Here is a 15,300-nt window from a genome sequence, read left to right as displayed (position 1 = left end):
CTCTCTCTCTCTCTCTCTCTCTCTCTCTCTCTCTCTCTCTCTCTCTCTCTCTCTCTTCCCTCAAATGAATCTCTCCTCAGGCCTCTTCTCTTTATTTCCCCAAATCCATCTTTCTCATTGATCTCATTCAGTCCCCAAGTTTCAACTTCTAGGGACTCCCAAATCTTCATCTTTCACCCTACACGTTCTCTGAACTACGAATTAAGCCCCAAAGGCTTAATTCAATTAAATCACTATTTCATTAAGTGCTACTATTTACAAGGAAATGAGCTACAAGCTAGGGATAGAGACACAAAAATAAAACAGTCCCTCTATGGGATCCACCCAAGATCATCCATTAGCCCTTTAAACACACCATGAGTTTGTCTAAGTCAGAGCTCACCATCTCTCTTTTTACACATGCTTTCCCTGATTTCCCAACTTACAGGGATATTGCCACTTTCACCCATTTGTTCATTTGGGAGTCATTTTTAAAACTCCTTACTCTCCTTCCTCACATATCTCCAATCACCAAGTCTTATAAAATTCTATACCCAGAGAAAAATAAATGTATTGAGACCTTTTTCTTCTAATGTGCTACATTTTCTCTTTATATTGAAAATATGAAATACTTAATATTTATTGAAAAAATCAAAGTACACTTTAAGAAAACACTATAATGTTAACATACCAATAACATGCTAAGACAATGAGTAAGTTAAATTTAAAATAAAAATTTCCATTTAAAAATGCCTAAGAAAATTTAGAAGCAGCTCATCTAGCAAAATAAAAAGCCACTTTGTGGACCAAGAAATGTTTTTCATAATACAATAAATCTTTACAATTTAGAATTAGTTGGGCTAGAATAAAAAGGAAAGCTACACTGAATCAGTAAAAAAATTTAATAATATTTTTAATGAAATTTAGTTTATTTTCTAGTACTGATAGTAATAAAGGAATTACTCAGTAAAGGTCCTTGACAGACCTTCTTTAATAAATATGGTTTGTAATTAGCATCCAAATTTATATTAATGTATGCTTCTAACTCAGTGTTGAACACAGAATAGTTGTTTAGTAAATGTGAATTTTAATTCTTTAAAACATTCTTACATATTTTAAACTTCATACTTCACCGAATCCTAAAGATTCAAATAATGGAACTATGTATATGGAGATCATTGCTGAAACCATGTATATTATGAATGAAGTTTCCAAGGTAGAGAAAAAAAATTCTGGCCTCCCTCTTGAGCAATAGATCTGCATCTTTAACTATATTAGGATATCTCTACTTAGATGTTTCACTGTTACTTCAAATTTACCATGTCTAAAATCAAGCTCATTTTTATCTTTCCCCAAACCTGCTTTTCCCATATATAACATTCCTATTCACTTGGTCACCTACATTTGAAAGCATATATTATTTTCGATTCTTCTCTTTCATTTATTAAATTCTATACATTCTATCAAATCCATTACTTCCTTTCTGATTGTCATTGCCATCACCTCTAATTATAATCATTGTAGAATATTTCAGCAACTTTCTAACAGGTCTTCCTGTTTTTATTCTCTTCCTATTTCAATCTAGATTTATAATATCATGAGAATAATAACAGCTGATATTGACAGTGAAACCAAAGTATTTGCATCTCATTTGACCTAATATGATCTTCCTCCTTTGACCCTATACAACTCATTAACATATTTATCATGAAATACCATGTATAGCTATGTTGGTATCAGAGATGTAACAGAATTCAAAAGAACTATTCCTGTTAATTCAGATCAGCATTACTATATAAAAATGTGGGTTTGTTTTTGTTTTTGTTTTTGTTTTTAAAGAGGAAACAAGGCGTTAAGAGAGGAGAAAAGTAATCTTTTTAGTGTTGTGGAGCAGTGTGCCAAGGAATACAGATGCCTAATAAGGTGAGGCAGAATTTGAACACAAGGTCAGAAATGCCATTCTTTGACATTTAGGCAGATCAAAATCAACATAAAATAAAAAAAAAATTAACAACTTGCATAAAAGTGACTTCTTCTAAGAGAAGGTTTACAAATGTGTTGCTGATCAGCTAAAATAGGATAGATCTCATCACTCAAATGTCATTAATATGAGTTGTCTAGTTAATTGTAATACATTCCTCTCTGGTTATGATAGCAGAATGTTGATGGCTTCATCTCAAATGAAGATGGCCAAACGTTAAGATTTTATCAAAGCACCTTGATTTGGGGGTGGGGTTATTTAGAAGGAAGGGTCTTTTGAAGGTACTAAAATGAAATATCTATAGAGTGGAGATGGGGAAATTTATTAATTGATGGTAAATTGTTGGAAATGTCTGTTATAGCCACACAATTCCCTTTATTCTGATTTATTTTATTTATTCTAATAATTCTAATTCTTTTATTCTAATTCCTTGTTCACTAAAAAACCTTATGATCTCTAATTTGACTCTTCTGGAGTGAGGTTGGTAGGATGAAGAGGAGTGAAGTTATAAAGTGAAGATTGATTACAAAAAGGAGTTGATTTGGTGTTAGAATCAGGAGAATCAATCCTATACCATCGCATGAATACTAACTCTATCTTGTACTGTCACATATTATTCTCTATCTTGTTGGGGTTTTTTTTGTTTTGTTTTTTTTTGCAGATTCTTCTTGGGGAAATAGTTGGTATAAGCCATCTATTATTTCATAAAGTGCAAGTAGATGCAATTAATCAGTATCTCCTGATTCTAGGAAAGACCTTAAAACCACTGGCCCCTTCCCAGCTTAATCTAAATTCACTCTTATTCCTCTCCCAACTTGGAAAATCCATCATCTTTCTTCCAAATAGAAATCAGATTACCTACTCTTGTATCCTGGTTTATATTCTATTAATTATTTTCTTTTAATGCATAAAAAGCTGCTTCCCTCTGTAGTTGGGGTTCAGTGTCAAGCTGAAAAATCCTGGCCTCAATTTACTATGCAATTGGCATTTATTGCTTAATAAATCAATATGCCCAGAAGCACAAACCTTTGTTTCCTCAGTTATTTCAGATTTCACTGGTCACATTACCCTCTGGCAATTTCCTCTGCAAATGGTCTAAATCTATTATCCTTCCAACCACATCTTTCGCTGTAAATAAATGAGTTAAAGTTCTGGTTTGTTGGTCAGTCTTTTACAAGGTTGCTTAGCCTGTCTAACATAATCCCCCAGGACTCTTGTGCCAGAATGATTGAGAAGTCACTGAATGTGAGCTTAAAATTGAAGGTCATACCTTCTTGCATTCTTTGTTTGTAGTCTTTCATACCTGAAAGGGAGAGACAGGACAACAAGCTGAATAGTTCCATTAATTCTGCCTCTAGGGGAGAAAAAAATAAAATTAATCATTCAATATTCTGACTTTCAAAATTTTATTTCACATTTCATCTAAATTGCAATGACTGTTTATCCAAAAGAGAACATCATTTTGAGTTGTTCTGTAAAAGGGGAAAGATGACTGGAAGAAAAGTCTGCAGACAGTTTGTAATGAAACCCATAGTATCTTCTGCATGTTACTGACACATGATGTGATCTTTTTGCAGTGAGGAACTAATGTCAGCAATGAAAATCTTTTCAACCTTCTTTGCCTTGGTATGTGGTCTTTATGAGTTTCTATGGCTCAAAAAAATCTCATCACCTATTGGTCCAAATTTCTGATGACAGTCTCTCTTAAGAAAATCCTTGGACAACTGGCATATATGATCTGTCACTGGGTTCATCCTTATAGCTTTTTTATAGGTCCTATCACAATAGGTCTTCCTTTGATATTGCCTTAAAAGAATTCTTTAAGTCACAGTGAAACACCATAAGACTTTGGCATAGAGTATTGCAAACAAGGCAAAGTATATTATGGTGCATGCATAGAAAACTGACCTCAAACAGGTTTAAATTTTGCCTTTGATTCATACTGTCTGTGTGACCCTGGATAAGATATTGAAACTCTCAGAATCCTAGGCAACTTCTTAAGACTATAAATTGCAGAAGAATTGCCAGGTGGCATTGATAGAGGGAATTGCCTTACCAAGAGTTCCTAATATTTGCAATTTATTGAACCAACAGATCTGGTAAAATAAATTGCAAATATTAGGCAAATGATGTATTTGTTGGATAAAGTTACATTACAAATATGAAGTACTTAATAAATGCTGAATTAGCATAAAAATAACTTTTTCTTTTTCATGACTTCTATGCTCTCAATTAGAATTAAATTTCTTTTCTATTTGACTTAGGATATATAGGATAAACATTCCATTTACCGGATGGCTTAGGATAAACATTCCATTTACCAGGCAATGCTTTTTTTGTCCTGCCTTCAACTTAAGATCCCCTTGGTTATTTTGTATTGCAGTACTGAAAAATAGGTATTTGCAAAAAGACAACCAAGAAGATAATTTCAATTAATATGCTATTTTTAATAGGATGAGAAATAGAATAATTCCATGAAAAATATACTAAATGCCCCCAAATATTAAATGGGCATTCAGTGACTGCAATGAAAAGTTAGGATTAGGTAAGGATGGCAAAAAACATGTTAGAAAATATGAGTCAAAAATAACTAGTGAGAAACATCAATAAGATAAAGTTCTAAAACATATCATGAATAATTTCTTCAAGAAAAGAATTGGAAGGTATTAGACATGAGAATACCAAATAACAGTACAAAAACAGGACATTACATTTTATAGGCTAGAAATGATTTGTGATGGCTAAAGTAGCCAGACCACTGACCTATGAAGATCAAAACTGATACAAAGGTAGAGAAATTAAAATAAGAAAAATATATGGTGTGCACTTAAAATTACTCTATCCTCACTTATTTAAATAATCTATTGATGTTGAAAGATGTAAATTGGATAGAGGAAGGGGCATTTCTTATGGTATAATAATATTCCATTACATGCAAATACAAAAATCTATTAAATCATTCCCTAATTGGTGGGTACCCTCTTTAGTTTCCAGTTCTTTGCCTCTATAATAAGAGCTGCTGCAAATATTTTTGCATGTGATGGTTCTTTTTCTCTCTCTCTGATGTCTTTGTCATCTTTGCCAACTTGATAGTTATAAAGTATAACTTCAAAATTGCTTTAACTTGTATTTTTTAAAATTATTAGTCATTTGGGGCATTTTTTTGATATGGTTCATGATATCTTATATTCCCTCATTTGGTATTACCTATTCATATCATTTCTTATCTATTGTGAAGTAGCATTTTGCCTTATACATTTGCATCAGTTCCTTATGTATCTTGGGTATGAAAAGAGAAAAGGGTGGGGTGGAGTCAAGATGGCAGTTTAGTAGCAGTGAAAGCTGGAGCCACTCTGAGAAATTCTCTCAAACCAACCTTAAAATAGTGCCTTAAAATGACTGAAGTCAGAGAACCAACAAGGAGATGGGATGAGGTAGCTCTCCTATAGAAAACAACTTGAAAGGTAGGCAGAGAAAACCTATTTTCATGGGATAAGGGGGATTCAGAAGTAAAACTGCACATAGAGGAGTGCAGGCCACTCAGGTCCTGAACCTCAGCATAAGACAACTTGAAGATCCTGGGACCCTGGCTAAACTAACAACTGAAACCCCACACTGACCCCTTGAAGTCCCAAGCCCTGGCACTAGCCCACAAAGGGGTCCTGAAGTCCATAGCACTTGACCCTTTTAAGCCTGTGGTGAAACCCCTAGTCCCAGGGTAAAATAGCTCATATTGCTATTAAGTCCTATAAGCCATCATCAGAGGAAACTGAATCAGCAGTTTTCAGAACTCCTGGCCCACAGGCAAAAAAAGTCTAGGAAAATAAGCAAACAGCAAAAGTACACCTAGCCATAGAAAATTTCCATGGAAACAAAGAAGAGAAAGGAACAGTGAATTCAAAGCAGCCACATGAAAAACTTCAAAGAAAAATGGGAGTTGGTCTCAGGAACTGGAAGAGCTCAAAAAAGAATTCAAAAATCAAATAAGAAAGGTAGAGGGGAAGTGGGAAGAAAGTGGGGAAAAAAAGAAAAGTAATATAAAAGAAAACAACAGCTTAAAAAGCAAAATACGTCATGGGGGAAAAGGGCACAAAAATCCAATGAAGAAAAGAGTTTCATAAACAAACAGAACTGACTGTCTGGAAAAAGAGATTTTAAAAATCCAATAAAGAAAAGAACTCCATGAAAAGTAGAATGAACCAAATGGAAAAGGAGGATCAAGAGAAGATTAAATGTAACAATAGGAGAGATGATACAAAGGTAAAACTGAAAGGATTTAGCAGCAGATTAGATATAGGGAGTGGAAGAGAGGAATTGAGGATGGCATCTAGGTAGGGACCCTGGAAGACTGGGAGTATGGTGATGTTCTCAGCAGTAATTGGGAAGTTAAGAAGAGAGGAGGGTTTGGAGGTAAGGGAAATGAGTTCATTTTTTAACATGGTGAGTTTAAGGTATATATTGAAGTGTGTTGGACTTCCAATTGGACATGTCAAATAGGCAGCTAGAACTGTGAGAATGGAGGTTGGCAGAGAAGTTTGGGTTGGATAATTAGATTTAAGAATCATCAGCAAAGAGATGATAACTGAATCTATGGAAACTAAGAAGACCAAGTGAAATAGTAGGGAGACAGAAGAGAAGAGGGCCCAAGATGGAGCCCAATGGGATACCTTTGTTTCATGGACTGCCATGGATGAAGATTTGGCAAAAAAAGACTGAAAAGGAAGAGTAAGATAGGTAGGAGGAGAACTGGGAGAGAGTAGTGTCCTAAAAAATCTAGAGAGAAGAGAATTTCAGAGAAGAGGGTGAGTGTCAGTGTCATTGGTTACACAGAAGTTATGAAGAAGATTAAGAAAAAGTCTTTAGATTTGGCAATTGGAGAGAGTTGTTTCAGATGATGAAAGTTGAAAGATTATACAAAGTTTAAAAAAAAGGAGTTAGAGGAAAAGATGTAGAAGCATCCATTGTAGACAGCCTTCTCAAGGAGATAACAAAAATATTGGAGAATTATGTGTTGTTGATGAATGGATCAACTGAGGGCTCTTTGAGGGTAGGGAAGAGATGGATTTGTTTGTAGTTGACAGGGAAGCAGACAGTAGGTAGGGAAAGAGTGAAAATAAGTGAGAGAGAGGGGATGGAAATGGAAGCAATTAATTAGGGGAATACAGGATGGAAGGAGATCACTTGTGTTTGTCACCTTTTCTTGTGAGTAACTGTGGGGAATGGGAAAGAGAAGCGTTAAGGAATGAGTAAAAAGAATTGATTTGATATAGTGACAGCCTAGGTTGGGCTAAATCACATAAATTTCTTGTGGATTCAGCCAACATAAATGTATAACTTCCTCTAACTAACAGATGGTAAGAGGAATCTAGGGTTAGGTTTAGCAAAACATAAAGGACAATAGAATAAGGGAATAAGGAATTAATGTCAGAGAATAAATGAACTGTCCAGGAAAGGACAGAAAAGAAGAATGTGGAAATTGAAGTCCTAGTAAAGGGAGATGGCCTGGGAAAGCACTGAGGAATGGAAGGATTAAATGTCATGGTGAAAGCTATTCCCTTTTCTCCTACAATCACCACTCTAGTTCAGGTCCTCATTACCTTTATTTTGGGCAATTGCTAGAGTGAATTGATATCTCTACCTCCAGGGTCTCATTGTCTAATTCTTTCTCCACATAGCTACCAAATCAGTATCAGTAACTGAAAGATATATCTAGTCAGATCTCCTTACCCCACTCAAAAGTATTCAATAATCCCTAATGTTTCTAAGAACAAATACAAATTTCTCAGCTTGGTCTTTAAAGCTCTTCATAATCCAGCTCCCACTATCCTTTCCAAACTTATTTCAAATTACTCCCCTTCATGCATTCTCCATTTCTGTCAAACTAATCTGCCAGCTGTTCTCTTTGTATCCTAGAAGTCAGGGACTCTTTGGTTTTGCAGTAAGTATGTATGTCTTTGTGTTTTGCATTTCTATCTCCAGTACCTAGAAAAGTATGTGACATTTAGAAGGTCAATACCTGATGTCTAGTATTGAAATAAAAATTTCATTTTCTTCAATGGTTTTTCCTTGTTTATCAAAAATTTTAAAGAAACAGAATGAATATATCTTCTGTTTCACTAGGGTTTCATTTCCTCTGTAGTTCTGTATGATCTCTGATTTCAATGCTAACAAATAATTTATTAGATTGTAAACTCTAATTAGAGTTAGAATGGGATTATGTTTTATCTAAAGGCTATGTATTATTAAAACCAAAACTAGGGGTGGAACCAAGATGGTGAAGAATGTATAGGGACCCATATAATTTCTACCAAGCAATCTTCCAAAAAGCAATGATTCAATGTCTCAAAATGAATTCTGGAGTAGCATGACCCGCACAAAGACAAGGTGAAGTAATTTTTCATTTTAAAGACCAGTATTAGATCTAGTGCACTAGGTTAAAGGTAGAGTACAGTGTACCAGGGCAGGACTCATCAAGGCAATAGGCCTGGGGTGCAACTGAAGCAGCAGCCAAGGCTTCTGGAATTCTCAGCCACAGATGGGAAGGAGGGTTGGACAACAGCTCAGAAGGAGATTATAAGGGTCTCGTTGCTGACATTGGGTATAAGACTTTTGTCACATTGTCCATATACAAAACCAGGTTGCAGTCTTGGGGCACAGTTGCAGAGTGTGGAGAAGCACCCCATACATCAGCACTTGCAGCCACAAGAGAGAAGGGACCATGATCATAGTTCCAAGGGGTAAAAGAGTGCTTGAAGTTACTCATAGACCAGAGAACTGGGAGGGTATTAAACACACCTCTCCTTACATTATACCACCTTGGAAGAACTGAAAGCAGATAAATCTCCAGTGCCAGTTCTGAAGGCAGATGCACAAAGAACCTGAAACTTGGAACAGCACTTCCTTCACCATAGTTACAAAGGCCAACTTTAACAGTTTTTTAAACTAAAATAAGAGAAAAAGTTAAGAAAATGAGCAAACAACAACAAAAAAACAACAACATAGATATTTTGGTGACAGGCTAGCCTCAAACTCAAAAGAAGACAACAAAGTCAATATTGCTGCATCCAAAGTCTTCAAGAAAAATATTACTTTTTCTCAAGCCCCCCCAAAATTAGTGGAGGGGCTCAAATAGGATTTTGAAAGTCAAATAAGAGAGGCAGATGAAAAATTGGGGAAAGAGATGAGAGTGACACAGAAAAATCATAAAAAAGAATCAGTAGTTTAGTAAAGGAGGTACAAAAAATGCTGAAGAAAATTAATATCTTGAAAAACAGAATTGGCCAGTGTTGGTGAACCTTTTGGAGGCTGAGTGCTGAAACTGCATCCTCACACCACATGTGAGCTCCCTGTCTTACCCCAGACAGAGGAGGGAGGTAGCACTCTCATTGAGCTGTTGGGCAGAAGGGTGGGTGATATGAGAAATGTCCTAAGGCATGGTGTCGAGGGGGAGAAGAGCAGTCCCCTCTGGCACACCTCATTATGTGTACCATAGATTCACCAACACAGGAATAGGCCAATTAGAAAAGAGGCACAGGAATCCAAAGAGAAAAATTTCTTAAAAAGCAGAATTAGCCAAATGAAAAAAGATATTAAAAAAATGAATTTAAGAGGAAAATTTTGTGAAGGACAGAATAGGTCCTTTGGAAAAAGAGGTACATAAATTCACTGAGGAAAAGAACTCTACAAAGCATAAGGGCCAAATGGAAAAGGAGGTACAAAAACTCACTCAAGAAAATCACATTTTAAATATTAGAATTGAGCAAGTGGAAGCTAATAACTCCACAAGACATTAAGAAACAATCAAAGACAATAAAAAGAATGAAAAAATAGAAGAAAATGTGAAATATTTCCTGGGAAAAACAACTGACCTTGAAAATAAACCCAGGAAAGATAATTTAAGAATTACTGATCTAGGGCTTCTTCAACAAGGAACTGGGAGTCAGATTTGGAATTATTCTGAGCTAAGGAAGTAGGTTCTGGGTTAAGATGGCGGCAGAGTAAAAAGAAGCTGCTTGACTTCTCCTAACCCACGCATATAGGACTCCTCAAGAAGACATAAAAAAAAATCCAGAGGAAAGAAGGGACCCCACAACAGGGCGCAGCATTGGAGGTATGTGGAAACGGGGCATTTCCATGCTATAAAGGGGTGAAACAGCTCCCATGAAAACACGAGCAGAGTAACCCCCTCCCCCACCCTACACCACCTACAATGCCAAAGCCAGCACACGGGAGTCGGCGCAGGTTTGGGGCACCCATTGGGTCATTGGCAGCTCACCAGAGCTTGTTCCTGGGAGCAGCAAGACTTGGGACCTCCCGGGAGGCTGAGGAACTCAAGGACTCTGAGCGCAGACCCTGAGCCCAGACCCTGAGCCCAGGCGCAGGCAAAGGGGCTGACACAGGCACGGGCTGAGGCACGGATTAAAGCGAGGACTAAGGCGAGGACAAAGGGGCTGATTCTGACTGCAGGAGCGGACCTTGAGTGGGGACCCAGTGCAGAGAGGTGCTTGACTACGGAATCCGCTCCCTGAGACTGTTAAAGGAGCTTCAGGCAGAAGAATGAGCAAGGAGACCACCAGGAGGCTTGTCCCAAAACAACTAGACCTGAGACCTCAGGAGTTTAAAGAGCGCAGACAGATCCTGGGCACAAGCATAAAGCTGAGAGGGCACTCAGCTTACAATGGCAAGCCAGAATCGTCAGGAAAACCAGAAGAGAAAGATGAAGAAGAAAAAACCTTTAACACTTGACAACTTTTATACAGAAAAAATCCAGACAACAGAGAAAACAACTGAGGAGAACACACAAGTAACCATATCCAAACCTTCCCAAAACAATGAAAATGGGTCACAAGGTCTTGAAGAGTTCAGCTCTGAGATCATGAGAAAGATGGAAGAGATCTGGCAAGAAAATAATAGTTTAAAAAGCAGAATTTCACAATTGGGAAGTGAGGCAAGTAAATCAAAGACCAGAAATGACCAGATTGAAAAGGAAAACCAGTCTCTAAAGGCTATAATTGGGCAATTAGAAAAAGATGCCCCCAAATCAAAAGAATTAATAAGCAAATTGGAGACCAAAATCAAACAGCTGGAAAACAGGTCAGACCAAACTGAAAAGGAAAATCAAAAGCTTATAGCAGAAAACCAGTCTCTAAAGACAAGAATTGGGCAAGTAGAAGCCAATGATCTATCAAGAGAGCAAGAACAAATAAAACAAAGTCAAAAGACAGATAAAATAGAAGGAAACATGAAATATCTCAATGAGAAACTGATAGATCAAGAAAACCGGTCTAGAAGAGAATCTGAAAATCATTGGTCTTCCTAAAAAAACAGAAATTAATAGAAATGTGGACTCCATACTAAAAGAAATTATTCAGCAAAATTGCCCTGAAGTTCTACAATAAGAGGGCAATATAGACATTGAAAGGATCAATAGATCACCCTCTACACTAGACACTGAAAAGACAACCCCCAGGAATATAATAGCCGAATTCAAGAGCTTCCAACTAAAAGAAAAAATTTTACAAGAAGCCAGAAAGAGACAATTCAGATATCAAGGAGCACCAATCAGGATCACACAGGATCTGGCGGCCTCCACACTAAAAGACCACAAGCCTTGGAATATGATATTCAGAAAGGCAAGAGAACTGGGTTTCCAACCAAGAATCACGTACCCATCAAAACTGACTATATTCTTCCAGGGGAAAGTTTGGACATTCAACAAGATAGAAAATTCCCAAGCATTTGCACAGAAAAGACCAGGACTAAATGGAAAGTTTGATATCCAACCACAAAAATCAAGAGAAACATGAAAAGGTAAATAAGAAACAGAAGGGAAAGTAAGAAAACTCATATTTTTTAAATTTGCCTCTTTAAGGACTTCAATAAGATCTAATTATTGGTACTCCTATGTGGGGAAATGTTATGTATAATTCTCTGTAGTGAATTCTGTTCACCATTATAGCATTCACTATTATAATAATTAGAAGAATTATTCATAGGTAGAGGTTGGAATACTAAATGGTCTAAGATAATATGGGTGGGAAGGAAAGAGGGGGATGAATAGTAGAGGACACCAAGAGAATCTTGAAGGAATAAGAAAAATAGGATATTCTATTATACACAAAGAGGGCATGGGAAGGGGAAGGGATGAATACTATTATAAGAAGGAGAGGAAGAGAGCATTAAGAGGCAATATTTACACCTTACTCTCAGTGTAATTAACCCTGAGAGGGAAGAATAATTATATCCATTGGGATATAAAACTCTATCTAACCCTACTGAGAAAGTCAGAAGGGATAAACCAAGGGGAGCAGGGGAGTGGGGAGGTCAAAAAAGGGAGGGGAGAAAAAAGGGAATTCATTAGACCTTTAAAAATAAAAAGAGGGGAATAATAAGGGAGGGGGTAGAAAGGGAAGTTAATCCAGGGAGGGGATAAGGGATACAGGCTCAAAGCAAACCACTGCTTTAAAAGGAAATAGTTTAAGAAGAAGGGGTAGAAATAGGGGAGGATACGAAAATGTCAGTGAATGCACAACTGATAATTATAACTCTGAATGTGAATGGGATGAACTCGCTCATAAAATGGAAGCAAATAGCAGAGTGGATTAGAAACCAAAACCCTACCATATGTTGTCTACAAGAAACACATATGAGGCGGGTAGACACACACAAGTTCAAGGTTAAGGGGATGAGCAAAATCTTTTGGGCATCAAATGAGAAAAAGAAGGCAGGAGTGGCTATCATGATCTCTGACAAAGCCAAAGTAAAAATTGATATGATTAAAAAAGACAGGGAAGGTCATTACATCCTGATTAAAGGCAGTATAAACAATGAGGAAATAACACTGCTCAATATGTATGCACCAAGTGGCATAGCATCCAAATTCATAAAGGAGAAACTGGCAGAGCTCAAGAAGGAAATAGATAGTAAAACCATAATAGTGGGAAATCTAAATATTCCTCTTTCAGATCTAGAAAAATCAAAGCAAAAAATAAATAAGAAAGAGGTAAGAGAGGTGAATGAAGTCCTAGAAAAATTAGATTTAATTGATATGTGGAGAAAAATAAATAGGGACAAAAAGGAATATACCTTCTTTTCAGCTGCACATGGTACATTCACAAAGATTGACCATGTAATAGGGCATAGAAACATTGCAAACAAATGCAAAAGAGCAGAAATAATAAATGTAACTTTCTCAGATCATAATGCAATAAAAATAATAATTAGTAAGGGCACCTGGACAGGCAAATCAAAAACTAATTGGAAATTAAATAATATGATTCTCCAAAACCAGCTAGTCAAAGAAGAAATCATAGAAACAATCAACAATTTCATTGAAGAGAATGACAATGATGAGACATCCTACCAAACTCTGTGGGATGCAGCCAAGGCAGTACTCAGGGGGAAATTTATATCCTTGAGTGCATATATTAACAAAATAGGGAGGGCAGAGATTAATGAATTGGGCATGCTACTTAAAAAATTAGAAAGCAAGCAAATTAAAAATCCCCAGATGAAAACTAAATTAGAAATGCTAAAAATCAAGGGAGAAATTAATAAAATCGAAAGTAAAAGAACTATTGAATTAATAAGACTAGAAGCTGGTATTTTGAAAAAACAGATAAAATAGACAAAGTACTGGTCAATCTAATTAAAAAAAGGAAAGAAGAAAACCAAATTGACAGTATCAAAGATGAAAAGGGAGACCTCACCTCTAATGAAGGGGAAATTAAGGCAATCATTAAAAACTATTTCACCCAATTATATGGCAATAAATATAGCAATCTAAGAGATATGGATGAATATTTGCAAAAATATAAATTGCCTAGATTAACAGCAGAAGAAATAGAATACCTAAATAATCCCATATCAGAAAAAGAAATTGAACAAGACATCAAAGAACTCCCTAAGAAAAAATCTCTAGGGCCTGATAGATTCACAAGTGAATTCTATCAGACATTCAAAGAACAACTAATCCCAATACTACACAAATTATTTGATATAATAAGCAAAGAAGGAATCCTACCAAATTCCTTTCATGACACAAATATGGTACTGATTCCAAAGCCAGGGAGATCAAAAACAGAGAAAGAAAACTACAGACCAATCTCCCTAATGAACACAGATGCAAAAATCCTAAATAGAATACTAGCAAAGAGACTCCAGCAAGTGATCAAGAGGATCATCCACCATGATCAGGTGGGATTTATACTAGGAGTGCAAGGATGGTTCAACATTAGAAAACCATCCACATAATTGACCATATCAACAGTCTAACAAACAAAAATCACATGATTATCTCAATAGATGCTGAAAAAGCCTTTGACAAAATACAGCACCTATTCCTATTGAAAACACTGGAAAGTATAGGAATAGAAGGTCCTTTCCTAAAAACAATAAACAGTATATACCTAAAACCATCAACAAGCATCATATGCAATGGGGATAAATTAGAAGCCTTTCCAATAAGATCAGGAGTGAAACAAGGATGCCCATTATCTCCTCTATTATTTAACATTGTACTAGAAACACTAGCAGTAGCAATTAGAGAAGAAAAAGAAATTGAGGGTATTAAAATAGGCAATGAGGAGACTAAGCTATCACTCTTTGCAGATGATATGATGGTTTACTTAAAAAATCCTAGAGAATCAACTAAGAAGCTTGTAGAAATAATCAACGACTTTAGCACTGATCACCTCCTGAATGAGATGTAAAAAATGTAACCCCCAGGAATATTATAGCCAAATTCCAGAACTCTCAAAATAAAGAGAAAATATTATGAGCTGCCAAAAAGAAACAATTCAAATATCATGGAGTCAGAGTCAGGATAACACAAGACTTAGCAGCCTCTATGTTAAAAGAACAGAGGTCCTGAAATTTAATATTTCAAAGGGTGAAAGAGCTAGTACTTCAACCAAGAATCACATACCTAGAAAAACTGAACATAATCCTTCAGGGAGGAAAAATGGCTATTCAATGATATAGAGTACTTTCAAAGATTCCTGATGAAAAGACCAGGGGCCGAATGAAAATTTGACTCTCAAATACAAGACTCAAGAGAATCATAAAAAAGTAAATAATAAAGAGAATCAAAAGATTTTCAATAAAGTTAAATTGTGTACATCTCTGCATGTGAAGAGAATTCTTCTAACACCAAAGAACTTTGTCATTATTAGAGTAGTTAGGAGTGTACAAAGAGAGAGGGCAAGTGTGTGATTTGAATATGATGGAGTGATATGAAAATTAAAATTAATGCATGAGAAAGAGGAATGCATTGGAAGGAGGGGGAAGGGAAATGTAATGGAGTAGGTTATTGTACCTAAAAAAGGCATGAATGAGTGCTC

At 36.1% G+C, this 15,300-nt stretch overlaps 1 protein-coding gene across 1 annotated transcript in view; it reads right to left on the bottom strand.

The window, feature by feature from the left end:
• LOC123238839 (phosphatidylinositol 3,4,5-trisphosphate 3-phosphatase TPTE2-like) overlaps positions 1-15,300 on the bottom strand; it is a 90,954-nt gene that overhangs the window by 59,860 nt on the left and 15,794 nt on the right. Inside the window, exon 5 of the mRNA XM_044666065.1 lies at positions 3,231-3,314. Coding sequence (XP_044522000.1) covers positions 3,231-3,314 — 84 coding nt within the window. The remainder of the gene's footprint in view (positions 1-3,230; positions 3,315-15,300) is intronic.

This window comes from Gracilinanus agilis, chromosome 3 (genome assembly GCF_016433145.1).
Source record: "Gracilinanus agilis isolate LMUSP501 chromosome 3, AgileGrace, whole genome shotgun sequence".
NCBI lineage: Eukaryota > Metazoa > Chordata > Mammalia > Didelphimorphia > Didelphidae > Gracilinanus > Gracilinanus agilis.
Note: the sequence above shows the minus strand (reverse complement) of the source record. Positions and strands in the feature narration are given on the sequence as shown.